General features: G+C 43.9%; 1 protein-coding gene across 1 annotated transcript in view; it reads left to right on the forward strand.

The window, feature by feature from the left end:
• Nucleotides 1–13,901: 13,901 nt before the first annotated feature.
• Nucleotides 13,902–27,672, forward strand: part of LOC142448582 (gasdermin-C-like) — a 57,135-nt gene continuing 43,364 nt past the window's right edge. Inside the window, exon 1 of the mRNA XM_075550535.1 lies at nt 13,902–13,994. Within this exon, the coding sequence (XP_075406650.1) occupies nt 13,902–13,994 (93 nt within the window). The remainder of the gene's footprint in view (nt 13,995–27,672) is intronic.

Here is a 27,672-nt window from a genome sequence, read left to right on the forward strand (position 1 = left end):
CCTACGTATGTTCATCTGTGTCATTAAGATCATTAAATGCAGGAATGTTAGGAAGGTTGAGGCTTCAGAAATAGCAACTGGAGTAATGATTCCCTGAGGATGCTGGAAGACAGAGAAAGGGGAAGCATGGAAAGGGGACCTGATAACAAAGATGACTTCATACCCACACTTGAGGAGAGGGAATAACAGAATTGTAGGTGAATGGATATATTGGATGGGGTAAGATATGGCTTATATATGTCATATATCATAATCCATAATAGAATAATAACCATTATAATACATAACATTGTTTCCTTCAGTATGAACAGTTCTGGAATTCTCAGTGAGCAATGTTGCTTTCTTGGGGATAGCTTATAGAGTAAGTGGTGCTGTCCTATATAAGAAAGTGCCTCTGGGATCTTTGTGGTGATTTTGTTTTTCCACCAAGAAACTATTCAAGGCTGCCCAATGCTAAATTTTAATAAAGAACATATTTGACCTCCTCCCTGGGAGACAGATGGCAGAGAAGGGGGGAGAAGGGAGACTTGGGATAGGGCAAGATATGACAAAATAACAATCTATAAATTATCAAGGGCTCATGAGGGAGGAGGGAGCGGGGAGGGAGGGGAAAAAAAGAGGACCTGATACAAAGGGCTTAAGTGGAGAGCAAATGCTTTGAAAATGATTAGGGCAAAGAATGTACAGATGTGCTTTATACAATTGATGTATGTATATGTATGGATTGTGATAAGAGTTGTATGAGCCCCTAATAAAATGTAAAAATAACAAAAAAACCATGGTTCTTAAATTGAATATCAGCACTCGTATGAGTCAGATGGGAAGGTAGTCTGATGGAGCAGTACTAACTAAGTTCACTCAGTTTTGGTCTCATGGCACTGTGGGGATCCGTGACCTAGGGCAGTGCCCTGCCCAGTGCAGGTCACAGCATGTATTTCCTCAGAACACTTTATGTACACAAAATCTCCCTATGCGCTCAGGTGTGCCTTAGTTGCCCAGGGCTGACGTGCCAGAAATATCAATGGATTACTTCAAACAACAGAAAACTATAATCCCTCAGTTCTGGAGGCTGAAAATTCCTTCAAAGTGTCAGCCTTTCTGCTTCCTTACTTATTGATAGCCTCAGCTGTTCCTTGCTGGCTTAGTCTATAGACGATCCACTAGTGGTAACTAGGTGTGTGTGTGAATGTGTGGGTGGGTTTATTCTCATATCTTTTATATAATAGAAAAGTGACTGTATTAAGGATTCACCCGGCACTGGTTGGATCTCATGCACATAACGCAAGCAGAAATGTATTTCCAAATCAGATCAAAACTACAATTATAAACAAAACCTTTTTCTTTTGAGGGGCACGCCATCCTTCATAAATCACACCAGAAGGACTTCAGATGGAAATCCCACCAAGTGAATTGAACTGTTCAGTCAAACGCACCTGTAGCCCTTGGACCGAAGGCTGATACTCCCTAGTGTCAGAAGCACAGGCCTGCTAACCAAAAGGCACAGAATTGGCAGACGTGAGACGTTGGTGCCAATCTCTTGCCTTGAGGTTGCTCACTGAATGGTGGCCCTCGGCTACCAGTTACTTAGTATCTTAATTCCCTCCTTGTTCATGTGACATGGATGAATCTGTTGGGTATGACTATGTTAATGTGAAGGAATAGCACTGAAAGTTGTGCCCCATCATCAGCTCCCATTTTTTGTGTAAGTTATGTTCACTAACTAGAGTTTAATCTGTACAGGTCAACAATTCATGCATTGCAGTTCATGCCTGGCCAATGCTATTATAATTTGATATTCTCATCAGAGTTTTAGATTCTATACAATTGGCTAAACTAATGACACATCAATGTGTAGTGGATATTCATTGTTCTATTAACCACAAGATCAGTAGTTCAAAAACACCATGCAGCTCCTCAGAAGAAAGATAAGACTTTCTACTCCTGTAAAGATTTACAGCATTGGAAACTCAAAGGGGTAGTTCTACCTTGCCCCATAGGGGCATAACTATCCTCTGTCCTTTAAAAATTAGTCCCCTAAATATTAGGGCTGATGTTCACCTCATTTATGATAGACCTATGTACGTTCATCTGTGTCATTAAGATCATTCAATGCAGGAATGCCAGGATGGGTGACGCATCAGAAATAGCAACTGGAGTAATGATTCCCTGAGGATGCAGGAAGATGGGGAGAAGGGAAGGGTGTAATGGGGACATAATAGCAATAAAGACTTTATTCTCCCACTTCAGGAGAGGGTATAATAGAATTTTAGGTGAATAGATATATTGTATGGGGGAAGATATGACTTACATATATTATATATTATAGTCCATAAAATAATAATTGTTAGACTGTATAACATTGCTTCCTTCTGTATGAACAGTTCTGGAAATCTAAGTGAGTAATGGAGCTTTCTTGGGTATAATGTATAGGACAAGCCGTATTTTCCTATATAAGAAAATGCCTTTGGTAATTTTGTGGTGACATTAATTTTCCACCAAGAAATTATTCTAACCTGGACAATTCTTAATTTTAACAAAGGACATGTTTGTTTCTAGTAAAACATTGTTCTTAAATTGAATTTCACCATTGATGTGAATCGGATGGCAAGGTAGTCTGATAGAGCAGTGCTAAGTTCACTTGCTAAGTTCACTTAGTTTGTAGTCCCAGGGGAGTGCCCTGCCCAGTCCAGGAAACAGTTCGCCTTTCCTCAGAAAACTTTATGTACACAAAATTTCTCTTTGAACTCACGTGTTTCTTAGTTATCTAGTGACATAAATGGATTGCTTCAAAGAACAAAAATCTGTAACCTCCTAGTTCTGGAGGCTGAAAATTCCAACAAAATGTCACCCTTTCTAATTCCTTCATTTATGATAGCCTCAGCTGTTCCTTGGTGTCTTGATCTACAGATGATCCACTAATAGTGTGTGTGTGTCTGTGTTTTTGTGAGACTACTCTCATATTTTATATATAATCCAAAAGTGAATGGATTAAGGATTCAACTAACACAAGTTGGATCTCATGCACATAACACAAGCAGAAGTGTATTTCAAAACAGATCAAAATTACAATTATAAGCAAAACAACTCTCATTCTTTTGAGGGGTACAGCACCCTTCATTAGTCACACCACAAAGACTTCAGGTGAAACACCTACTAAGTGAACTGAACTGTTCACTCAAACGTACCTGTAGCCCTTGCACTGAAGGCTGATCCTCCCTAGTGTGAGAAGCAGATGCCTGCTAAGTAAAAGGCATACAACTGGCAGATATGATAGTTTGGTGCAAATCCCTTGCCTTGAAGTTGCTCACTGAATGGTGGTCCTGGGATAACAGTTATTTAGTATTTAATGCCCTCTTTGTTTCGTGTGACATGTATTAATCTGTTGGGTATGGCTATATTGTTGTGAAGGAATACTATTGAAAGTTGTGCCCCAGCATCCGCTAAAATTTTTTGTGTAAACAATGTCCAGTAACTAGAGTTTAATCTGTACAAGTCAACAATTCATGTATTGCAATTCATACCTGGCCAATGCTCTTATAATTTCATTTTCTCAACACTGTTTTAAATTCTGTACTATAGGCAAAACTCATGACACATCAACGTGTAGTGATTATGCATTGCTCTACTTACCACAAGATCAGTAGTTCCAAAACATCAGCCAGCCGCTCTGGAGAAAGATGAGATTTTCTACTCCTGTAAAGGTTTACAGCATTGGAGACTCAAAGGGGTAGTTCTACCTTGTTCCATAGGGCATAACTATCCTCTGTTCTTTAATATTTAGTCCGCTTTATATTAGGGCTGATGTTCACCTCATTTATACTGATAGACCTATGTACGTTCATCTGCGTCATTAAGATCATTCAATGCAGGAATGCCAGGATGGGTGACCCTTCAGAAATAGCAACTGGAGTAATGATTCCCTGAGGATGCAAGAAGACGGAGAGAGGAGAAATGTGTAATGAGGACATGATAGCAATGATGACTTTATACCCCCACTTTAGGAGAGGGAATAATAGAATTTTAAGTAAATAGATATATTGTATAGCGATGATATGGCTTATATATATACTATATTATAATCCATAAAAATAATTGTTAGTCTGTATAACATTGCTTCCTTCTTTATGAACAGTTCTGGGAATCTAAGCAAGTAATGGAGCTTTCTTTGGGATAACGTAAAGAACAAATGGTGATGTCCTATATAAGAAAGTGCCTTTTGGAACATTGTGGTGATTTTATTTTTCCACGAAGAAACTATTCTAACTTTTACAATTCTTAATTTTAACAAAGAACATGTTTGTTTCTAGTAAAATATGGTTCTTAAGTTGAATTTCACCACGAGTATGAATTGGATGGCAAGGTAGTCTGATAGAGCAACACTAAGTTCACTCAGTTTCTACTCTTATGGCAGTGTGGTGATCACTGACCCAGGGAAGTGCCCTGCCCAGTGCAGATAACAGCATGCATTTCACAGAACATTCTTATTTATGCATTAGTCTCCCTTGTGTTCACTTGTGTCGTACTTATCTAGGGCTGACATGCCTGAAACATACACGGATTGCTTCAAAGAAGAGAAATCTATAATCTCGCAATTCCGCATGCTGAAATTCCATCAAAGTGTCATTCGTTGTGATTCCTTCCTTATTGAGAGCCTCAGCTCTTACTGAGGGTCTTGGTCTATAAATTATCGACTAGTGGCTTCTGTGTGTGTGTGTGTGTGTGTTTCAGTCTATTCTGGTACTTTTTATATAATTCAGAAGTGACTGGGTTAAGGATTCACCTGACACTGGTTGAAGTTCATGCACTTAGCACAAGCAGAAGTGTATTTCTTTTTTTTACAAAAAACATTTTATTAGGGGCTCATACAACTCTTATCACAATCCATACATATACATATATCAATTGTATAAAGCACATCTGTACATTCTTTGCCCTAATCATTTTCAAAGCATTTGCTCTCCACCTAAGGCCTTTGCATCAGGTCCTCTTTTTCCCCCCTCCATCCCCACTCCCCCCTCCCTCATGAGCCCTTGATAACTTATAAATTATTATTTTGTCATATCTTGCACTGTCCGACATCTCCCTTCACCCCCTTTTCTGTTGTCCGTCCCCCAGGGAGGAGGTCACATGTAGATCCTTGTAATTGGTTCCCCCCTTCCAACCCACTCACCCTCTACTCTCTCAGTATCACCCCTCACACCCCTGGTCTTAAAGGTATCATCCACCCTGGATTCCCTGTGCCTCCAGCTCCCATATGCACCAGTGTACACCTCTGCCCTATCCAGCCCTGCAAGGTAGAATTCAGATCATGGTAGTGGGACGGGGAGGAAGCATTTAGGAACTGGAGGAAAGCTGTATTCTTCATCAGTGCTATATCGCACCCTGACTGACTCATCTCCTCCTCTAGACCCCTCTGTGAGGGCATCTCCAGTGGCCGACAAATGGGCTTTGGGTCTCCACTCTGCACTTCCCCCTTCATTCACTATGGCATATATATACCCGATCCCTTTGGCCCCTCATGATCGCACAGGCTGGTGTGCTTCTTCCATGTGGGCTTTGTTGCTCTGAGCTGGATGAGAAGGGTATAGCAATGATAGCAATGATGACTCTAGAGCCCCACTTGATGAGAGCGAATAACAGAATTCCAGGTGAATGAATATATTGGACGGGGTGAGATATGGCTTACATATATTATATATTATAGTATATAATATATGAATTATTATACTACATAACATTGCTTCATTCAGAATGAACAGTTCTGGGAATCTAAGCGAGCAATGGTGATTAGTTGGGGATAGCTTATTGAGTGAGTGGTGCTGTCCTAGATAAGAATGTGCCTCTGGGACATTTGTGGTGATTTTATTTTTTCCCCCAAGAAATTATTCCAGATTTCCCAATATTAAATTTTAACAGAAACATGTTTGTTTCTAGAAAATCATGATTTCAAAAATATATTTAGCCACTGATATGAATCGGATGGCAAGGTTGTCTGACACAGCAGTACTAAGTTCACTCAGTTTTGATCTCATGGCAGTGTGGAGATCCGTGACCCAGGGAAGTGCCCTGCCCAGTACAGGTCACAGCATGCATTTCCTCAGAACACTTTATGTACACAAAATCTCCCTATGCGCTCAGGTGTGCCTTAGTTACCCAGGGCTGACGTGCCAGAAACATCAATGGATTGCTTCAAAAAACAGAAAACTACAATCCCTCAGTTCTGGAGGCTGAAAATTCCATCAAAGTGTCAGCCTTTCTGAATCCTTCCTTATTGATAGCCTCAACTCTTCCTTGCTGGCTTAGTCTATACACGATCCACTAGTGGCAACTAGGGGTGTGTGTGTGTGTGTGTGTGTGTGTGTGTGTCTATTCGTGTATGTTCTATAAAATTCTGAAATGACTGGGTTAGGGATTCCCCTGACACCAGCTGGATCTCATGCACATAGCCCGAGGAGCAGTGTATTCCCAAATCAGATCAGAACTATAATTATAAACAAAACTCTTGTTCTTTTGAGGAGCATGGAATCCTTCATAGGTCACACCAGAAGACTTGAGGTGGAAATCCCACCAAGTGAACTGAACTGTTAACTCAAATGTCCTGTATCCCTTGGGCTGAAAAGGCTGACACTCCCTAGCATAAGAAGCAGATGCCTGCTGACCAAAAGGCATAGAACTGGCAGACAGGAGACATTGGTGCCAATCTCTTGCCTTGAAGTTGCCCACTGAATGGTGGCTGTGAACTACCAGTTACTAAGTATCTTAATGCGCTCCTTGTTTCATGTGACGTGTATGAATCTGTTGGGCATGACTATGTTGTTGTGAAGGAATACTATTGAAAGCTGTGCCCCATCATCAGCTCCCATCATTTGTGCAATTAATGTCCAGTAACTACAGTTTAATCTGCACAGGTCAACAATTCATGCATTGCAGGTCATGTCTGGCCTATGCTCTCGTGATTTCATTTTCTCATCAGATTTTTAAATTGTACAACATTGCCTAAATTAATGACACATCGATGCAGTAGTGCTGATGCACTTTTCTATTACCCACAAGATCAGTTGTTGAAAAACACCATCCAGTTGCTCAGGAAAAAGATGAAGCTTTCTACTCCTGTAAATATTGCAACATTGGAAACTCAAAAGGGTACCTTGCCCCATAGGGGCATAACTAACCTCTCTTATTTAATATTGAGTCCCCTTAATATTAGGGCTGATGTCCACCTCATTTATGATAGGCCTATGTATGTTCATCTGTGTCATTAAAATCATTCAGTTCAGGAATGCCAGGATGAGTGATGTTTCAGAAACAGCAGCTGTGGTAATGATTCCCTGAGGATGCAGGAAGACAGGGAGAAGGAAGCGTGGAAAGGGGACCTGATAGCAATGATGACTTTAGACCCGCGCTCGGGGGAGCAACTAACTAGTTCAAGGTGAATGGATATTGGATGGGGTAAGATATGGTTTATATATGACATGTTATAATCTGTAGTATAATAACTATTATACTATATAAAATTGCTTCATTCTGTATGAACAGATCAGGAATCTGAGCGAGCAGTGGGGATTTCTTGGTGATTGCTTATTGAGGAAGTGTTGCTGCCTATAGAATAATGTGCCTCTGGGACTTTGTGGTGATTTTATTTTTCCACCAAGAAATTATTTCAGGTTGGTTAGTCTAAATTTTAAAAAGAACATGTTTGTTTCTAATAAAAGAGGGTTCTTAAATTGAATTTCACCACTGGTATGAATTGGATGGCAAGGTAGTTTGATAGAGCAGTACTAAGTTCGCTCAGTTTTGGTCCCATGGCAGTGGAGTGATCAGTGACCCAGTGAAGTGCCCTGCCCAGTGCAGGTCACAGCATGCATTTCCTCAGAAAACTGTATGTACACAAAATCTCCCTATGCGCTCAGGTGTGTCCTAGTTACCCAGGGCTGACGTGCCAGAAACATCAATGGATTGATTCAAAGAACAGAAAACTATAATCTCTCAGTTCTGGAGGCTGAAAATTCCATCAAAGTGTCAGCCTTTCTGATTCCTTCCTTATTGATAGCCTCAGCTGTTCCTTGCTGTCTTAGTCTATAGATGATCCACTAATAGCATCTCTGTGTGTGTGTGTGTGTGTGTGTGTCTATTCTATAAAATTCTGACCTGACTGGGTTAGGGATTCCCCTGACACTGGTTGGATCTCATGCGCATAGTAGGAGCAGAAGTGTATTTCAAAATCAGATCAAAACTACAATTATAAACAAAAAACTTTTATTCTTTTAAGGTGTACAGCACCCTTCATAAGTCACATCAGAAGAACTTCTGGTGGAAATCCCACTAAGGGAACTGAACTGTTCACTCAAATGCACCTGTAGCCCTTTGACTGAAGGCTGATACTCCCTAGTGTGAGAAGCAGATTCCTGCTAAACAAAAGGCCTAAAACTGACAGATAAGAGACTTTGATGCGAATTTCGTGCCTTGAGGTTTGCTCACTGAATGGTGGCCCTGGGCTACCAGGTACTTATTAATTTTATGCCCTCCTTATTTCATGTGACATGGATGAATCTGGTGGGTATGACTATGTTGTTGTGAAGGAATAGTACTGAAAGTTGTGTGCCCATCATCAGCCCCTATCATTTGTGTAAATAATGTCCAGAGACTAGTGTTTAATCTGTACAAGTCAACAATTCATGCATTGCAGTTCATGCCTGGCCTATACTCTTATGATTTCATTTTCTCATCAGAGTTTCAAATTCTACAACATTGGCTAAATTAATGACACCTCAATGTGTAGTGGTTATTCATTGGTCTATTAACAAGAAGATTAGTAGCTCAAATACACCAGTCAGTACTCAGGAGAAAGATGAGGCTTTCTACTCCTGTAAATATTAAAGCATTGGAAACTCAACGGAGTAGTTCTACATGGCCCAATAACAGATAGCTGCTCTCTGATTCTTTAATATTCCGTTCCCTTACTACGAAGGCTTATGTCCACCTCATTAATCCTGTGAGACCTATGTATGTTCATCTGCGTCATTAAGATCATTCAATGCAGGAATGCCAGGATGGCTGACCCTTCAGAAATAGCAACTGGAGTAGTGATTCCCTGAGGATGCAGGAAGATGGGGAGAAGGGAAGCCTGGCATGGGGACCTGTCAACAATGATGACTTTAGACCTCCACTTGAGGAGAGCGAATAAGAGTATTGAAGACAAATGGATATATTGGATGGGGTAAGATATGGCTTATATATAACGTATTGTAATCCATAATAGAAAAAATGATTATTATAACATATAACATTGCTTCATTCAATGAGAACAGTTCTGGGAATCTAAGCAAGCTGTGATGCATTCTTGGGGACAGCTTACAGAATCAGTGGAGCTGTCTGATATAAGGAAGTGCCTCTGGGACATTTGTGGTGATTTTATATTACTACCAATAAATTATTGCAAGCTGTCCAATTCTAAATTTTAAGAAAAAAATGTTTGTTTAAAGAAAAGCATGATTCCTAAATTGAATTTCATCACTGGTCTGAATCTGATCACAAGGTAGTGTGATAGAGCAGTAGTAATTTCACTCAGTTTTTAATCACATGGCCGTGTTGTGAGCAGTGACCCAGGGAAGTGCCCTGCCCAGTCCAGGTCACAGCATGCCTTTCCTCAGAACACATATGTACACAAAAATCTCCCTTTGCACTCAGTTATATCTAAACTACCAAGGGCTGACATGCAAGAAATATAAATGGATTGCTTCAAAGAACAGAAAACTCAAAACTCTCAGTTCTGGAGCCTGAAAATTCCAACAAAGTGTCAGTCTTTCTGATTGCTTCCTTATTGATAGCCTCAGCTGTTCCTTGGTATCTTAGTCTATACATGGTTCACTAGTAGCAACTAGGGGTGTGTGTGTGTGTGTGTGTGTGTGTGTGTGTGTCTATTCTAGTACTTTTTATATAATTCAGAAGTGGCAGGGTTAAGGATTCACCTGGTACTGGTTGGATCTCATGAACATATCACAAGCAGAAGAGTTTTTCCAAAACAGGCCAAAACTTCAATTATAAACAAAACAATCCGTGTTCTTTGGAAGGTTCCAGCACCCTTCATAAGTCACACAAGAAGCACTTGAGGTGGAAATCCCACTAAGTGAACTCAGCTGTTCACGCAGATGCACCTGTAAGCCTTGGACTGAAGGCTGATCCTCCCTAGTGTGAGAAGCAGAGGCCTGCTGACCAAAAGCCATAGAACTGGCAGACAGGAGAAGATGGTGCAAATCTCTTCCCTTGAAGTTGCTCACTGAATGGTGGCCCTCGGCTACCAGTGACTTAGTATTTTAATGCCCTCCTTGTTTCATGTGACATGTATCAATCTGTTGGTTATGGCTATGTTGTTGTGAAGGAAAATGTTGAAAGTTGTGCCCATCATCAGCTACCATCAGTTGTGTAAATAAAGTCCAGTACCGAGAGTTTAATCTGTACAAGTCAACAGTTCATGCATTGTTGTTCATGCCTGGCCTATGCTCTTATAATTTCATTTTCTCAACAGTGTTTTAAAATCTACACCATTGGCTAAACTAATGGCACTTCAATGTGTCGTGGTTATGCACTTGTCTATGAACCACAAGATCAGTAGTTCAAATATGCCAGGCAGCTCCTCTCGATAAAGATGAGGCTTTCTACTCCTGTAAAGATTTATATCATTGGAAACTCAAAGGGGTAGTTCTACCCTGCCCCATAGGGTCACTATGAGTCAGCACTGACGACATAGTAGGGAAAGTGATGCCACAGGGGATGATTAATAATTTTCTCTAACATAAAATGACAAGTATGTTTTTCAGGTGCCCAGATACATATATAATCCATAGACATATGAATGGATTTGGGGCTTGCATTTAATTCTAATTCCAATCTAAGAACAATGAATTCTTTTGCAGTGGCCCTGCTTGATGCGTGACCTCGTAAAGACATCGCTGAGAATATGCTTAAAGGAGAACAATCTGAAGGAACAGTGTCTGCGTCTGAAAGGCTTTTCTTAAAACAAGCACCCATCTGAGTGAGGAGTCAACAAAGGCCGTATGGAAGAAGCACAATTCCAAGGTTTGCAAATAATGAAATTCAAATCTGAAGGAGGGGATGGTGTCAGAGCTGAAGTTGTGAGCATTTGGTTTGTAGAGGGCTGGGTGACCCTGAAAGCCCAGAATCCAATTGCAGGGTCCACATGTGGCTTGTTCCAGAGAATTCTCTGTGATCACGGTTAAAGGATGTGAACAGCCTGGTTATCAGACAGAGGGCATTGATTGTAAAGTCTGTTATGCTTGTTGTAGTTAGGGTACAATGGAATGCCTTCTCATTTCCCTCCCCTATTGACTCCCTTTAAAGCGGTTTCTGTGTTTTTCTTTAAGTAAAGAGGAAATACATATGGATTAAGCCTTTGATGAATTTCTGACCATATACTAGGGATGTGAACAGATTTGCATCATGAAGAATACAGTGAAAAACAGATTTTTGCAGACGTCGTTAAAATTAATGCCTTCCCTCATGATTCCCATTGGATCCAATAATTAAATTTGTCCAGTTCTTAAACTACCTTTACTTTTTTTCAATTGATGTTTTAACGGTTTTACTTTGTTATTGTTGTTAGTATGTATGTGTATATATCTATGCATGTGTGTATGTGTGTGTGTGTAATCCAGGATAGGGAAATCTATAGAGACAGTAGCTGGATTAACTGTTCCTTGGGGGGATGTCAGGGGAGGTTGGTTAGAAACGGGGAGCTAAATACCATGACTACAAGAAGAGAGACCATGTTCTCAAACTGGTTGTAGTGAGACTGTCCCACTCTTCCTGATGTGCTGGAACTATTGAAGCACATGTGAATTATATGCTAATGAAAACTGTTACTAAATAATGTTTAAAAGAGTGGTTCTGGGAAAGATGAACAAAATTGATAAACCACAGGCAAATCTAATGCAGAAATGGAATGAAACAAAGTAAATTCCATGAATAAGCAATGAAATGGATGCTATGACAACAGAGTCAAATGAGATTTGACTGTCTATCAATGGATTACAACCAATGTCCCCAAACAAACTGTCTACCAACTGTTGACCAGAAAATGAATTCACGGTCAGCCTCAGTGTCACACCTGAACTACAATAAAAAAATAACCGGACAATTGTCAGAGGGCTTCAAAAACGTCTTAGGAAAGATTCAAGATGACCACCTGGGACACCCAGTGGGGCCGTTCTACTGTGTCCCTTGGGTTTCTGTAGTCAGAATCGACTAGAGGGAGACCCCGTGTGCTGTGCGGGGGACTGTGGAAATCATGGGACACTCCACGCTACAGAACCTGAGCCAACAGGAGGGGGCAGGACAGATATCCTTCCTTCCTGAGCCAACGGTAGGGGGCAGGACAGCTGTCCTTCCTTCCTGAGCCTGGGCCATTGCAAGATGCAGCATGTCCACGGCCGGTGTAACAAGGTGGGAATGGGTATAGGGCGGGGGTCCTGAGTGCCATCCATGAGCATGTCCTGTGACTAAACTCAACAAATAGGGAATGCACTTCAAAAAGCTCATGGAAACGGGAAGTCCTAGACTACAGAATTTTCTTCCTTTAAAAAAAAATCATTTTATTAGAGGCTCAAACAACTCTGAACAATCCATACATCCATCTATTGTGTCAAGAACATTTGAACATTTGTGGCCCTCATTCTCAAAACATTTGCTTTCCACTTAAGCACTTGGTATCAGCACCACATTCCCCCCCCCTCTCTACACACTGTCCCCTCCCTGATGAACCCTTGATAATTTATAAATTATTATTGTTTTGCCATGTCTTAAACTGTCTGATGTCTCCCTCGCTTCACTCATATTTCTATTGTCTGTCCCCCAGGGAGGAGTTTATATGTAGATCCAATAATCGGTTCCCCCTTTCTACCCCACCTTCCCTCCCCTCTCCTGTATCGCCATTCTCACCACTGGTCCTGAAGGGATCATCTGTCCTGGATTCACTGTGTTTCCAGTTTCTATCTGTACCAGTGTAAATCCTCTGGTCTGGCCGGATTTGTAAGGTAGAACTGGGATCATGATAGTGGGAGGGAGGAAACATTTAAGAATTAGAGGAAAATTCTATGTTTCATTGTTGCTACACTGCATGTTGACTGGCTCGACTCCTCCCTGAGACCCTTCTGTAAGGGGATGTCTCATTACCTACAGATAGGCTTTGGGTACCTAACCTGTACTCCCTCTCATTTACAATATGATTTTTTGTTCTTTGATGCCAGGTATCAGACAATGGAATCTGTCCATGAACATTTTGAAGCCGCATTGTAGCTGCCCCACGCTGAAAATCACTGCATCAAGACGGGAGCGGAGTGCTCAAGGATCCTGGACCGTGGGTCCCAGCTTGGACTGCAATGAGAACCACCCAGAGACGTTTTTGATCCAAGATTCCATGGAAGAACCCTCATCAAAAGCAGAAAAATGCTGAACAGAAAACAAAATCCTTGTGGACTCTAGATGTTCTGTAGCTACGAAGGGTGCACGCTGCCCTAAAGCCAGTGCTCTCACATCCGCTCAAATAAAAAATATCTCAAGTTTTAAAGATGAATATTTCACTTGTTTAAAAACATGAAACAAAACAGAAGAAAGGCTACCTTAAGGTTGGAATTGCACAAGAATATTGAAAAGTACTAGACTGTCAAAACAATCAAATCTGTCTAGGAAGCTGGCCAGTCAGCATGCTCCTTAGAAAGGCCGTATGGAGTGTACTCTGCAGCTACGTCGTCAGCAGAGATTGATCCTGGAGAAGGAAGGGGCATTGAAACAAGAGGAACCCGGGGACGAGATGCAGGGCGGAGGGGCTGCAGCACAGGGCTGAAGCTTAAGGAGGGCGGGGTGGTGTAGCACAGCACAGGGGTGCTATGAGGCGGAGCCAGTGCGATGGCACCTGCAAAAACACGGGGTGTCCAATTGACAAGCGCAACTCGGACGATGAGATGGAAACCTGGGGAGCGGTGAGCCAATGTTCATGGGGAACCCCTCAGCAGAGGGGGTGGGGGTCGCACAACTGGAAGGGGGACCTGCACACGTCACTGAGAAATACGTGCAGAAACCTTGGATTTAGACTCAAAAGCCAAGGATCGACATACAAGACCTTGAAGATCGTGGAAAAATGGAATGAAAAGATACTGGAATTTTTCATTAAATGCGTTTGGCATCATTATCCCCATTTGTGCCTCAAAGAAATTGTTTACTTATGTGCCTTGAAGGACAAGACTACTATAAACACATTCAAATCTTCATCTCTTTGCCCTCTCCCTCCGCCATCTCCTGCCACTGTGTAACCCACACCATTGAGTCAATTAACACATAACCACCCTCTACAGGGCTTCTGGCCCATCAAGGTTACAGGAAGAGCCTCATCCAGCTGCTGGATTGAACTGCCAACCTTGCGCTTAGTGACTCGATGCCCAAGTCACAGTGCCACTAGAGCTCCTGCAGCCACGCCCTACCCTGACTTAACCCTTAGCCACCCACCCTCTACCGTCCATCCTCGTCCCTGCTCTATAGACCGGTTCAGCTTCTCTGCAGTGGAGGTGCCATCCTAGTGCAGCTGGAACCAATACGAAAGGGGACTTCACCACATGCGTGTTCTCACTGATGAAGGAACTGACCAGTCGCAGGCGTAGGCCTTTCCACGTATGCTTGGGGTGGGAGTGGGGCACACATGCTCCAATCGACTGCAGGAGAGAATGAACCTGCAGTGACCACTTCCCAAGTCTCTCCTGTGCTCTGTGGCATCTTGACTAGCTACATGTTCCATAGCCTAACATTTCAATTAAAAATTTTCACTCCCTTGAAAACTTCAGGCTAAATTGGAATTACTCATAATGAGGACCATCCATGAACTAAGTAAGTCAAACTCATTCTAGACAGTGGGACTTCTGTCATCTCCACCACCCAAGATGCACAGCAATGACGTGACACACGGAGGAAGCTTCTGAAACCCAGAGGTGGGCAGAATCCGGGTCTAGTAGCCGTGTGACCTCAGGCAAGCTTCTAGCCCTCTCTTCATGGGTCCTCCCTGTAAGTATGGTTGGGGCAATCATCTAGGTCATTTGTAGAGAATGCTTACAGCGGAGACTCGGGTGGGATGGCCATTCAATTTGCCACAATGTTATCAAAGTGTGTCTAGAACACAGCATGGCCAGGGTTGTCCAGAGCTGATTCCCAACAGTGTGTGTGCTCCTCAGACAAACAGGAGGGAGGAGGGGATGTCAGGTCCAGGCACAGCCTGACCAGGGCTGAGAGTGAGCAGCAAGCTGAGCCTGGCCAGAGAAGAGGTGTGCAGGGGGCGGGACGAGTGCAGGCCACAGCCCACAGGGACTTCACTATGCAGGTCCATGCACCATCAGGGGGCATTCTTAGGCTACAGGACTTTGAAGGAAGGTTCCTTGGACATTTCCGACATGAACCATCTTACTGGTGTTTTTCCCTACTAGAAGGAGCCTGGTGTTGGCTGCAGTGGCAAAAGCGCTTGGCTGCTGAGGTCGGTAGCGGAACTCACCTGCTGCCCCCGGGAGGATGATGAGCAGCCTGCTTCTGCACAGGTTCAGTCTGGGCAGCTCTGTGGGGAAGGCTCTAGTCTGTCCTCAGGCACGACGCTCAGGGCTGGACTCGATCATTGAGGAGCGAAACAGTTTCTTCAGCTAAGTGACTAATTTAGGGGCAGTGTCTTTGACTTTTAGATGAGGCCTGGTGGCATAGTGGTTACTCGTGGGGCTGCCAACAGCAAGGTTAGCTCCAAGCCGCTCTGTGGGACAAAGACGGGTCTCTACTCCCATAAAGAGTAATGGTCTTGGAAACTCACGGGGGTCCAGTTCTACCCTGTCCTGCAGTGTCGCTCTAAGTTGGCATCAAGCCTGGCAGTGGGTTTGCTTTGGTCTGGTCTTTGAATGTCAGTGAATGGAAGACTACGTTTGGGTTGATGCAGGAACCACAGCTCACGGGGGAACAGTCACGAGTGGGAATCCTAGATTCATTCACAGGGAGGGGGAACCCAGGGGGGACAGCCAGCCGGCTGCATGGGATAAAATTCACCTAGACACTTGTCCACCCTGCGAGGGGAACTGCCCCTCTCCCTCTGCAAATACTCCCTGGGTCGCTCCAGAGGAAGCAGCTCGTGTGTTGTTAATGGGAGCAATGCTAGGACGGCTTGATGGTGAGGACATCCACTGAGCATGCCCATTACCCACTGACCATGACACACACAGTGATCGAGGGTGGGCGGCCCTTCTACATGGGCCCCCATGGACTTTACTGCGCACTTAGCCACAATCTAAAACGCAGTCAGATCTGTTGGTTCAACTTCTCAGCATGGGTTTTATAGATGCATGAACTATCGAGGTGGTTAAGAGAGGGGCCGATGGGGAAAGAACGGATGCCAACAGGAAAGAGATTTTAGATGACTATTAAGACAGGGAATGTCCAGAGTATAGCACCCATTGATGGAGTCAACACAAGAATCCTAACATGACATTATAGGAGACAGGGTGGACTGATGGAAACCTCTATTGGTCCCCAATATTAAAGAACTCAAATAATTTTATTCTATTCATCCCAGGTGGGAGGGTTAATTAATGATGGGAATTCCCACCTGGGATCTATGATGCAGAGAATGTTAGTGGGTGAAAATACAGATTGATGAAGGGGACCAGAGTGTTCTGCTCCAGGCCCCCGTTGGGGACCCAGGCCATATGCAGATATGTGAGTATGATCACCTGAGGTAGGGAAAAGGCCTTTTGGGGGCTGCTAGATATAGGAGCGCAAAACATCATCATCCTCAACACTGCCAACAATTTACTGAAGGGGCCTAAAGTTCAACTTGAGGATACAGAAATACAACAGTTGAGGGGAGCTCGGGGAAAGTTTGCATGAGAATTGCCAACTCAAGCAGAGCTGGTATGAAGTGGTTTCTGGATTGTATTGTTGGCGAGGAATGGCGTCTGATTGGGAACACTCCTTTCTACCTGATATGCCAACTGAAGGTGAAAGGTCTGTCCTGAGGCTGGTATTGATGGGGTACGCTAAGTGGGAAATGCCTGAACCCCTTCAGATTGTTCATCTGAACCAGGAACAAGATATGTGTGGTCAAAAGGAGATGAGTCCTCTGGTTGAAGACCTACTAAGAGCTGCAGTGTGGGGCCCAACAAATCCTCTGAACTTTCCTGCATGGCCTGTGATACCGACAATCGATTATGGAGGACGAAATAAAGTCAAGCCACCGGTGGCTTCAGCTGCTCCACACATGGTATCAAGCCAATCTCAAGAAAGCCAGCCACAGTTTGCCTTCACCTGGGAAGATCACGATTCAGTTTCACATTCGCCCAGGGTGATGCAAACTCTTCACTTTTCTGCCACAGTCTGATCCAAAGAGAGCTGGACTGGTAGGAGTCACTCATGACATTGCACAACCAAGAAAAAGTTACTGTCACTACCGACCGAACCCCAAGATGAAGCAGGAGGCCCAGCAATTGGCATATTTGGATTGTAGAGGATGCATGTCCACACCTGAGAATATCGCGAGCTCTCATCCAGAAAACGGTGTTTGAATGGGGTCTGAGCCACACCAGGCTGTGTCCGTCTGCGTGACAGGAAGCACTTCGCTCTCCTGGCCCTTATGACCCGCATGCAGACTTGATTTCAGAAGGAGCTACAACGATACACAGCATTTGTGAGGCCCTTTCCTACCTGCTACTGTGCATTGGTTGAGATGGCCTTAAGGACAGGACGTAAAATCCTTGAGAGCTGAGACACTCAGAACATCTTGGGTGCTGTCAGCGACACCGCCTAGGAAGGAAGGTTCTGCCCAAAGTAGTCTGTTACTAACACGGTAAAGCCTCACGCTGGACAGAGCTGCTGGAGGCCAGTGGATGTATGGATTGTGATGAGAACTGTAAGAGCCCACAATAAAATGATTAAAGTATATATTTTTAAAAACTGCGTGCTGCGAGTTAAGGGGTGTTTCCCAGCATGAACACCTTCTATCACCGCTAGTGCTCCTTAAAATAAGCACCCGGAGCTCTTCCGGGGAGGGACTCTTGGGGTGGGCAGGAGTCTGCATCTCCCAAGTGGCCTTAACCACTGCAGAATTCATTTATCACAGAGCCCCTGAGACTCAACAGCACAGGGGGCATGCAGGATTTCAAGGACTAAACGCTTCCCTTGAAGGATTCCACCCTTTACTCGCTGTGTCAGCTTCTGTCTCAGGACCCAGAAGGGAGGCCAAGGCCACAGCCAACCTCGGGGGGCTGTGAGGAGGAATTGCATGCACTGTGGCTGGTTCACAAGGTCCTGGACAGCACAGGCCACTGAGGGAGCCTCACTTCTCTTCCCATCACAGGGACAGATTAGTCTGTGGGCAACCTCAGCGCCTGCCCTCCCTCGCCTGCATTCTAGAGGATAAAGGGCTGCTCCAACCTTACACTCTGGAACCCTGAAAGCCAGCCTGGGGCTTCCATTTAGCTCAGGCATTGACCTCCTGCTCCAAAATAGGAAGCCTCCTCCCAAACCTCACCTAACTCTGAATTTCTTCACCACAGTTACTTGCTGGCTGAGGGGGGATCTAACAGGGGTGGGGTGGGATGTAGGGCTTAGGGGGAAATCATGGGCCTCCTGAGACAGCGCTCTGAAAAGTGTAAGACTGTGAGCTTTGTCGAACCTTGGGTGAGAACTTGGCTTGGGGTTGAAACCATTGGGGAGCAAATGATTTTTAATTGTTTCAGTAACGCTTAGATATTTTGGACATTGATTTCAAAGATGCACTTTTATCTGAGCTCTCACTGCCTCTGCAACCATGATCAACTCCTTGAGGGATGGGATCCACCCAAGTGCAATGGCACAGCCCTAAGTTTGCCTTGTGGCAGACCCAGGGTGAATAAGGATTTGAGAGAAACAGCCATCGTCTGGCCGCGGGAATTGCGGAGGGCATCCTTCTGCATTAAAAGACCCTCAACACTCCACACCATCACCCACCAGGCCCAACCGTCAAAGCAAAGGCTGCACCTTCCAATGTCAGTGTCCACGTGTCTCAGTGTGCCCGTAATCTCTGTGTTGAAATCCCAAACACTCTACAATGGTCAACTCACATCGCGTGTCAGAGAAATAACCGTCACAGTAACTCCTCAGTGTTGGAGAGACCATGGTACACACGGCAGACATTTCTACCTAAAATCGAGCCACATTCTTCAGCCTCTGGGATGGAAAGGTGTCAAATACAAGCTGCCTGCTCTGTCTTCCTCCTAATACACTCAGGAAACCCACACAGGCCTGGCCTGGTGACTGGGGAGCCCGCTGCACAGCACGGAGGGGAAAGGACTGGGTGAACAGCTTGCACTGGACACTCCTCGGTAGAAGGGTAACCCTCGAATAGAGCCCTGTCCCCGAACATGTGCAAAAACAAGGACTGAGCGAGCGAGCGAGCACACACTGACACGTGCAACAGTGACATTGCCACAAAATGGAGCGATGACAGGATTTCTTATGTCAGAGCATCGTGCTTCGTGAATGATCTTGCAATGTCCTCTTTGACAATGAATGCTGAGTCATTCCTCTTGATTGAGTCATTCCCGGCATAGGAAATCACATGATTTGTGTATTCCAAATGGCCAATACCAGTCCATTTCAACTCACGGATGCCTAGGATATTGATCTTTATGCGTCTCTTTTTATTTTTGATCACTTCCCATTTTCCTAGATTCAAACATTGTACATTCCAGACTCTGATTATGCATAGATTTCCGTAGCTGTTTCTTCTTCGCTTGCGTTGTGTCCCATCAGCAAATCCCACAGGCTTTCCTCCATTCGTGCCGCCATGGCTGACACTATGTTGAGAAAGCAGCTCCTCCTCGGGCACATTTTGAGTGCCTTCCAAGACCCAGGCAGCTGATTCCTTCTTGGCTGTCTGTTCTTACTTTGGCAGCTCCACTGAGACCTGTTCACTCTGTGCCAACCCTGCTGGCACTTGAAGTGCCAGTGACAGAGCTTCCAGCACCGCAGCAACGCACGAGCCACCACAGGACAGCAACAAAGCATCTCTGTCTTCAACACTTTCCAGAGGCCTCATGCAGCAGATTTACCTAACGCAACTCATCTCTTCGTTACTTAACGGACGGTTCCAGGAACATTGACTGTGGACACAACGCAAGCAAGGCAAAGTCCCCGAGAACTTCCATTTTTCTCCCCTGTCATGATCCTGCTTATTGGTCCAGTTATGAGAACTTTTGTTTTCTTTATGCTGAATTGTAATGCACAGTGAGGGCTACCATCCTTGATCTTCATCCACAAGAGCTCCAAGTCCTCCTCACGTTCAGGAAGCAAGGTTGGGCTAGCTGCATATCACAGGCTGTTCACAGCCCTCCTCCAATCCGATGCCATATTCTTCTTCATTAAAATCCAGCTTTTCTGATCATTGGTCGGCCCACACGTTGAATGAGTATGGTGAGTGGCTGCTACCCAGATGCAAGCCCCTCCTGAGATTAAAGCATGTAACATGAGTGTGTTCTTTCTCATAACTGACTCTGGATCCACCTACAGGTTCTTCAGCGATGGTGTTGGGAAGGTGAGCAGCACAGAGTGCCAGGTTATTAGAACAAATAGTTCTTTCATTGAAGGATGACTTGAGTGGAGGCCCAATATCCATCTGCTACGTTAATGTTTAACATATAAATACATGTGCACAGGCCTACATTCATATAATTATATCAGTATATTTACATGTAAACATGCTTATCTTTATACCTCTCTAAATGCCTTTTGCCTCCTACTTCTTTCCCTATTTGCTTTTACTTCCCTCCTGTCCGACTATCATGTTTGACCTTGGTTCGGATCTCAGTAATTCCTCTCGGCTGCATTGCACTTGATCAAACCTCAGCAGGCATTCCATGTCATCCTTGACATTGATTTTAGATCCCTTGTTGTTCCCTTGTCCCTGGACTTGTTGGCTCCCCACACCCTTTCCCCCACCTCCTCTTCTCCTATGTCCTCCCCCCCCCACTGAATGACCTGTACTGTCATTTTCTCCTCAGGATTGTAAACAATCCTGCCAATCTTATATAGGTAGACATGTCAGGGGGTGGGTCGGGGGGACCTATAAATAGCCTCAGGTCTGTCTGCTGACCCTTATGAATCATGTCCAATAGGATCTGATGAGACGCCAAACCCTACCCTCCAAGTCAGAAGTCTGTTTTCTGACAAATCACCCACAATTATCGATGCATCTCAATTACATGGTTAATCAATTTCTGACTGAAGACATTAGAATTCTTTCACTTCCTTATTACTAGCTCTTGTGTTTGGTGCCTCAATTTGAATGATATTTGTACTGACTGAATGTCCTTGTATGTGGGTGCATACTCTCCCATCACGAACAGCATTGCACCTCAAGACGGATCTTGAGATAGCCTTGTTGACCATGAATGCAATCCTCCTGAATCTGTCATTTTCGCTATAGGAAACCATATGATTTTCTGATTCAAAATGGGCGACAATAGTTCACTTCAACTCACTAACCCTTAGAACATCAATCTCCCCTTCATTTCATGGTCTATGACTTCCAATGTTCCTAGATTCATCCTCCCTACATTCCAATTTCCAATTACTAATAGAAGTCAAACTCTAGACCACTAAAATAAACAATAATATCGAAGAGAAAATTGGTTCCTTGAGCATTCAATTTCATGAGAGTAAAAGGACAACATTTGCCCAAAACAAGAATGTGCAGGCAGAAATGGATAGAAAATACCAACGAAGGAGAAGGAACCCAGGCAGAAGTGGAGAGATGCTAAAACATTGTGGGAAATGTAACCAATGTTGTGGAACCCCAAGTGAGCCAAATTCATCACTGTCTCTTGTTATATAAGACTGCAAACATGTTGCCAAATGTTTGTATTTTGTTTTTTAATGATACTTTTATTGACCTATCTTACACAATCCAGTATACCCATTCACGTTGTACTGTGTAAATGAACTTCATCACAGCAAATTGAAGATGCGAAATGAGCCAAATAAGGTGTTGCAACTACAGTGACTGTAAATCTAGGAGTGGAAACTTGCACGAGTCACTGCTGTCGTCATCAAAGGAGCCTGCTCCGGGAATCGCCAGCTGCCTTTCTCCGGAAGGCGCAGCAGTGACACGCACCGAGCACTACCAGATTCTGCTCCTCATCCTGCGCAGGAGAAAACTTGCCCGACCCCCAGACACCTTGGCAGGAAGAAGGCAGAACAGAATCCCTGGAGAGGGACCCTGGAGAAGTCTGTGACACACTGCATGACATCAGAAAACACGAAGGTTGGCAGAGCCCATACTTCATCTCACTTTTCCTCAGCAAACAATTGTCATCCGGTAAGTTCTCGCTGGAGACGGGGGCAGGAATAGGAGGAGAGGTGCTCTGGGCAGAGGCTGAGATGTTCAGGCTGGATTTGGGAAAGGAGCAGACGGATTGGTTGTTTGTTTGAACATTTTCACCCCCAGCGAGGCAGCATATCTCCATCAGTTCTCCTTAATGGGGGGTGGGGGGCAATCTTGAGAACATCCACAGGCAAGCCTGCCAAGCTAACAGTTCATCTTTGTCAGATCGACTTTACAGACTCTGCTTGTTTCCCACCTTCCCTCATGATCACTGATGGCTTCCTTGGCCAACACCACACCGGATGGAACGCTCCCGGGGGGCTTTTCTATGAACTCTGGTGTCAGATGTATGGGACATGTTCCAACTGTGTTCTACCTGTACTTATGTTCATTTTGACTTCCTCAATCAACCTGTTTGTTCATTTTTCCCTCCTGTTGTTTCTTACACTTGCTATTAGTGCTTCTATTGTATTTATATTTTCCTAAAGCCAGCTTTGATGATTGTTCCTGCTCTCCAGCAACATTTTACTGTGGGTTGCATTGATTTCTAGTCTCCCCTTTAAGTATCTTCCCTCTACGTGTTCCTCTGTGTTATAATTTTCTTTTATGAACTTCTTGGTTTATATGTTTGGTTTGTCTCTTTCCAGCCTTTTTATTTAGTAAAAGTACTTGAAGCTCTCATTGTATCTCTTGGTACATCTTAGCTGTATTCAATAAACCTTTATTTGTAACATTCCCATTGTCGTTTTTCTTTGACCTATGAGTCCTTTGATAGGGGTTACCTTTTATTTACTTTCCAAACGTTTGGATTCTAATTCTATTTTTATTACTTATTTATAATTTACTGACATTATAATAAAAATGTAAAGTGGAGGTATGCATTTTACAGTAAACATTTTATGTAACATGCAGATTTTTGTAGATCAAGTTTGTAATTGCAGTTCTCTGATCATCTAAATCTTTATGGCATTTTAATATTTGATATATTTAGTTACTGATATCACTAAACAGCAGTATTTACATGGATTGAGGATGTCAGATTCAGTTCACAGAAGTTCTGAGCTGTTATTATAGAATGAACCTCTTTAGCTTAATAATCTTTTTGGAGTTTCAGTTAATTTTGTCTAATATGCATATGTATATGCTAGCTTTATTTTGTCATTGGCTTAGTTTGTCTTTTTCCATGCCTTCAGATTTAACTTCCGAACCTTAATACAGATGGAGTCCTGGTAGCATAGTGGTTATACCTGGGGCTGCTAACTACTTGGTCAGAAATTCGAAACCACCAGCCACTCTAAGGGAGAAAGGTAAGACGTTCTGTGCCTGTTAAGAGTTACAGGCTCAGAAACCCACACGTGCAGGTCTATCCTGTCCTTAAGCTGCTATGAGTAGGCAGCAACTCTTGGCTGTTGCAGGAACTTTAGTATTCTAAATGTATTTTTTGTCACAATAGCATGTTTCTAGATTTTTGTTTCCTTTCTAATATGACATTTCTGATTTTTACTTTGAGGAGAGTTAATCCATTTATATTCATTATATATTTTTATTTACCTTTCTATTTTAACGTGAGTGCTCTAGTTTGTTTTGCCTTTTCTGTGCTTCCTTTCTTTTTCTTCTCTACTGATCTAGATACTAAATATTCCATTTTTATCTACTTAGTGCTTAGCCTTACATTGTTAACATGCGTACTATATTCTAAGAAGGCTACTTTCTTGCAAAGGAGCCTGGGTGATGTAGTGGTTGAAAGTCAGACTGCTAACCTAGAGGCCAGCAGTTCAAAAGCACCAGCCGCTCTGCAGCACAGAGACGAGGCTTTCTGCTTTCATACAGAGTTACAGTCTCAGAAATTCAGCGTAACTCCATGTGTCTTGGCAACAGGAATGTCTCTCAGGGAGTGAGCATGTGTTCGCCTCCAGTGAGTTAATGATCTCTTTAGCGCCTCCAAATGTGGTCATCAAGCTGCCACCTGATTGACAGGCTGAACCCCATCCCTTCAGGTTATGTGACTAACACAGTCGGACTGAAATTTTGATAGAGTAACTTTTCTTAGCATCTTAAAAGTGGTATCCCATCTGCTGTTGCACCTGACAATTCTACCCTCGACAAACTGCTGTTGTGAGCTTCCTGCCTTTCAACCCAGGATCGTGACACCTTTATGTGCAGCAGGTGGGAGTGCTGTCTCCTCCTGTGTCACTGCACAGTCACCAGCATGTGTCGATCTGTGAAGGTTCTGCTGCATGGCCGTCACCCCAGGTCTCTGTTGTCCGCACCAGCTCTTAACTTCACCCAACACCACGTCCTCCTCTGGCAGTTGATTCCTGCTGAGGAGGCACCCAAGCCAGCCAAGCGATGTTCTGCTGAAATCTGCAAGAGCTTCCTTGGCTTGTTTTAGGAAAGAGGTCACCAGCCCTTTTGTCCTTATCACCTTAGTCTGCAAGTTCCACTGAAACAGGCCTCTGATGAGGTTTAAGATACAAGTGGCATAGCTTTCCGCATCATAAGCACACATAAGCCCCTGCAGTGCAGCAAATTGCCACTGGGTGGAGTTTCCATCAATGTCACTCCTCTCCAGGTGATCCTGCTTTTGTTTGGAGAGGCTTGAAGGTCTTCATGTCTTTCTGTTCCACAGTCCCATTACCGTCTGATAATCTGTGCATTTCATTTTTATTTATCTTTTGAAGACTCGATCTGCACGTAAACTCTACTGAACTGTAGTTAAGTTCTAAAACCCACCTTCTAGTTCACTAGTTCTCTCCTACATTAACTCTAATAGACTTAGATCTTATTCACTGACTTAATAGCTATGGTGCTATGTGTCATTTCCAGTGTTTTTGAGGGGAATCATTTTTGCAATTTTCCTGGTCATTTATAAGGCAACATTATTTTTCTCTTAGTGTTTCCTTTTTATATTTAAAACATTGAACATACTTCTCTTGTAATTCACATCAGATTGTTCTATTTTATGAACTTACTTATGGTAAGTTGATCCCCCTTGGGTCTCGTGTTATTGGCCCTTACATGGGACTTTATCTGTGCATCTCCTATGGAGCCTGTACTGAGTGGGTTTGACTCTCCCATCTAACGACTAACCAGCCAGACCCTGCTCAGCTTCTGAGACGAGATCTCATCTGTGTGTTCAGGGCAGCACAACCTCAGGGAAATGCTGCTGCTCCAAGGAGCTTTTCCATTTGTACCTACAAACTCCTCAGGCTTACTACCAAGATGAGGCTCATTTATTTTAATCACTCCTCTTTAAGCCTTTATGCTGAGTGTTATTTTGCTCTTAGAATACCCAAGGCCCCAAATTACTTATAGAGAATGACCTGGACTGAATGCTACCTGCTTATAGAACCTTCCCTCACCCTACTCCTTTGATGATTCACTCCACTCCCACCTTTGGATCCACTGCTGTCCATTTCCGGCATGGGTCTCCAGCTCTGCCACCTGAGATGGTTCAGGTTTACTGTGCCAACCTGGTCGATAAGCACATATGGAACTAATTGAAGGGCAGAGACATAACTGGCTCAGTGAGCCTCGTCATTCTGGTTCTATGTTCTCTTGTTCCCTGGTGGCCGGACAATTGGCTGGCTGCCTCAGCTGGCAAGGCTCACTTCCTGGGAGACCTCTCTGAGGAGAAGCCACATGCACTGATGCAGGCCTGGGTGCTGGAGAAGCCATGTGGAGGCCCCTGCCAGCGCTGGGATGCTTACACTGTCACTGGAGTCAAAGATTTCTTTCCACTGGCCTGTGATCCTCCTGCATTCGGCGTCATTGCGTGTGTGTTTGTGAATTTGAAGATGACTTGGTAGATTGGTCAGACATATGGGCTAAGTAAGACTTAAGGGCTTGGACTGGACTGGGTTGGGATGTTTTCTGAATGTATACTTACCCTATATTTAAAACTCTCTCTTCTACAGATGAGTTTACGTGGATTCCTTTCTCTAGTTTACCCAGATTAACACGCACCCCAAGTACTGCTGGCGGTCACTTCTGCATATGTTCCTCCTTCCTCCCTCCTGTGTTAGTTGCCTCTACTCATTCTTCACATCTATGTAATCCCTTCCTTAAGGAGCACCTGCCTTATTTCTCCAGTGCCCCAACCACGAATTTGCAAGGACTCACAGCAACCCCTCTCACACCCCCTTCATTGTTTAGCCGTTCCATGTCAATTCCCACGCAGGCTAAAACCTGGTCTTATTTCAGTCACAGCAAGATTGTATACAATCCTGAAGGACAGAGACTACAAGACTTTCTATAGGCAATTCACACCATTATATAAAGCAGCCATCTGGTTAATAACTACAAATCATGCCCTTTGACCAGTTGGGTCTTAACATATGGTGAACTGAGAACGTGCATATGTTTATCCTCTGCAGGAAAGTGTCCTCTTTGCGGCTTCCAGCACATTAGCCAAGTGCTCTCTAGGGCCCCTTGTGTCCTGGCAGGAGCTCACAGTGTGTCTAAAAACCATCCTGCTACTTGGCGATTTAAGTCAGATTTTGGTCACCCGACCTGTTGGAATTACTAACATGGGCATCACTAGAGTGTGTAAGCTGTTCTATTGTGGGTCTCTTCCAAAGGCTGATGTCTCTGGGGGAAGTATTCAGTTCACTATGGTAACACTCTGAGAAGGTTTACTTAACAATGACCTTCTGTAATTGCCAAAGGGGCTAGTCCATGACAGCAAACCCAGCTTGTCTTTAAAAGTCTTCTGACAGTATTTTATGTGCCAGATATGTGTATACTTTATTCTCTGGAAGTTTGTTGGCCAACTCCCACTTTCTTAACTTAGGCACTTTGCCAGTATGGAACCCACCCCTCCTTATCTTACTTTATGGCGCTGACTCCCCAACAAACAACCCAGTGCAGGCCATTCTCCTTCTCTCTGACACACAGTGCTTTCCCCAGGTTCTCCTACTCCCATGTGCCTCCTCTCTGTGCTTCCTGCCAACACTGTGGCCCAATCCAGCACCAGAACCTATCTGTCTAATTGCTACACCTGTTGAGCTAGACTCTCTACTTTGAGCTTTTACAATAATCTCTTGTCAGCAGCAACCCCATGTTCATGAAAATGCATCAGCTATGCCATCCCTGTCCTCAAAGGCTTCCAAGGTGCACCCCCCCACTCTCTCTAAGGAAATCCAAAGTCCCTACTATTCCTAACAAGGGCTTATGCCCTCTGATCCTGGCTGTTTTCTAAACTCGTCTTTCTTTGCCCCTCACTTTGTCCAGGCTCATCTTGCTCCAGCGCCATTACACGTACTGAGTTCTCTTCCTGAATCCCT

The sequence above is a fragment of the Tenrec ecaudatus genome, chromosome 5 (genome assembly GCF_050624435.1).
Source record: "Tenrec ecaudatus isolate mTenEca1 chromosome 5, mTenEca1.hap1, whole genome shotgun sequence".
NCBI classification, from domain to species: domain Eukaryota; kingdom Metazoa; phylum Chordata; class Mammalia; order Afrosoricida; family Tenrecidae; genus Tenrec; species Tenrec ecaudatus.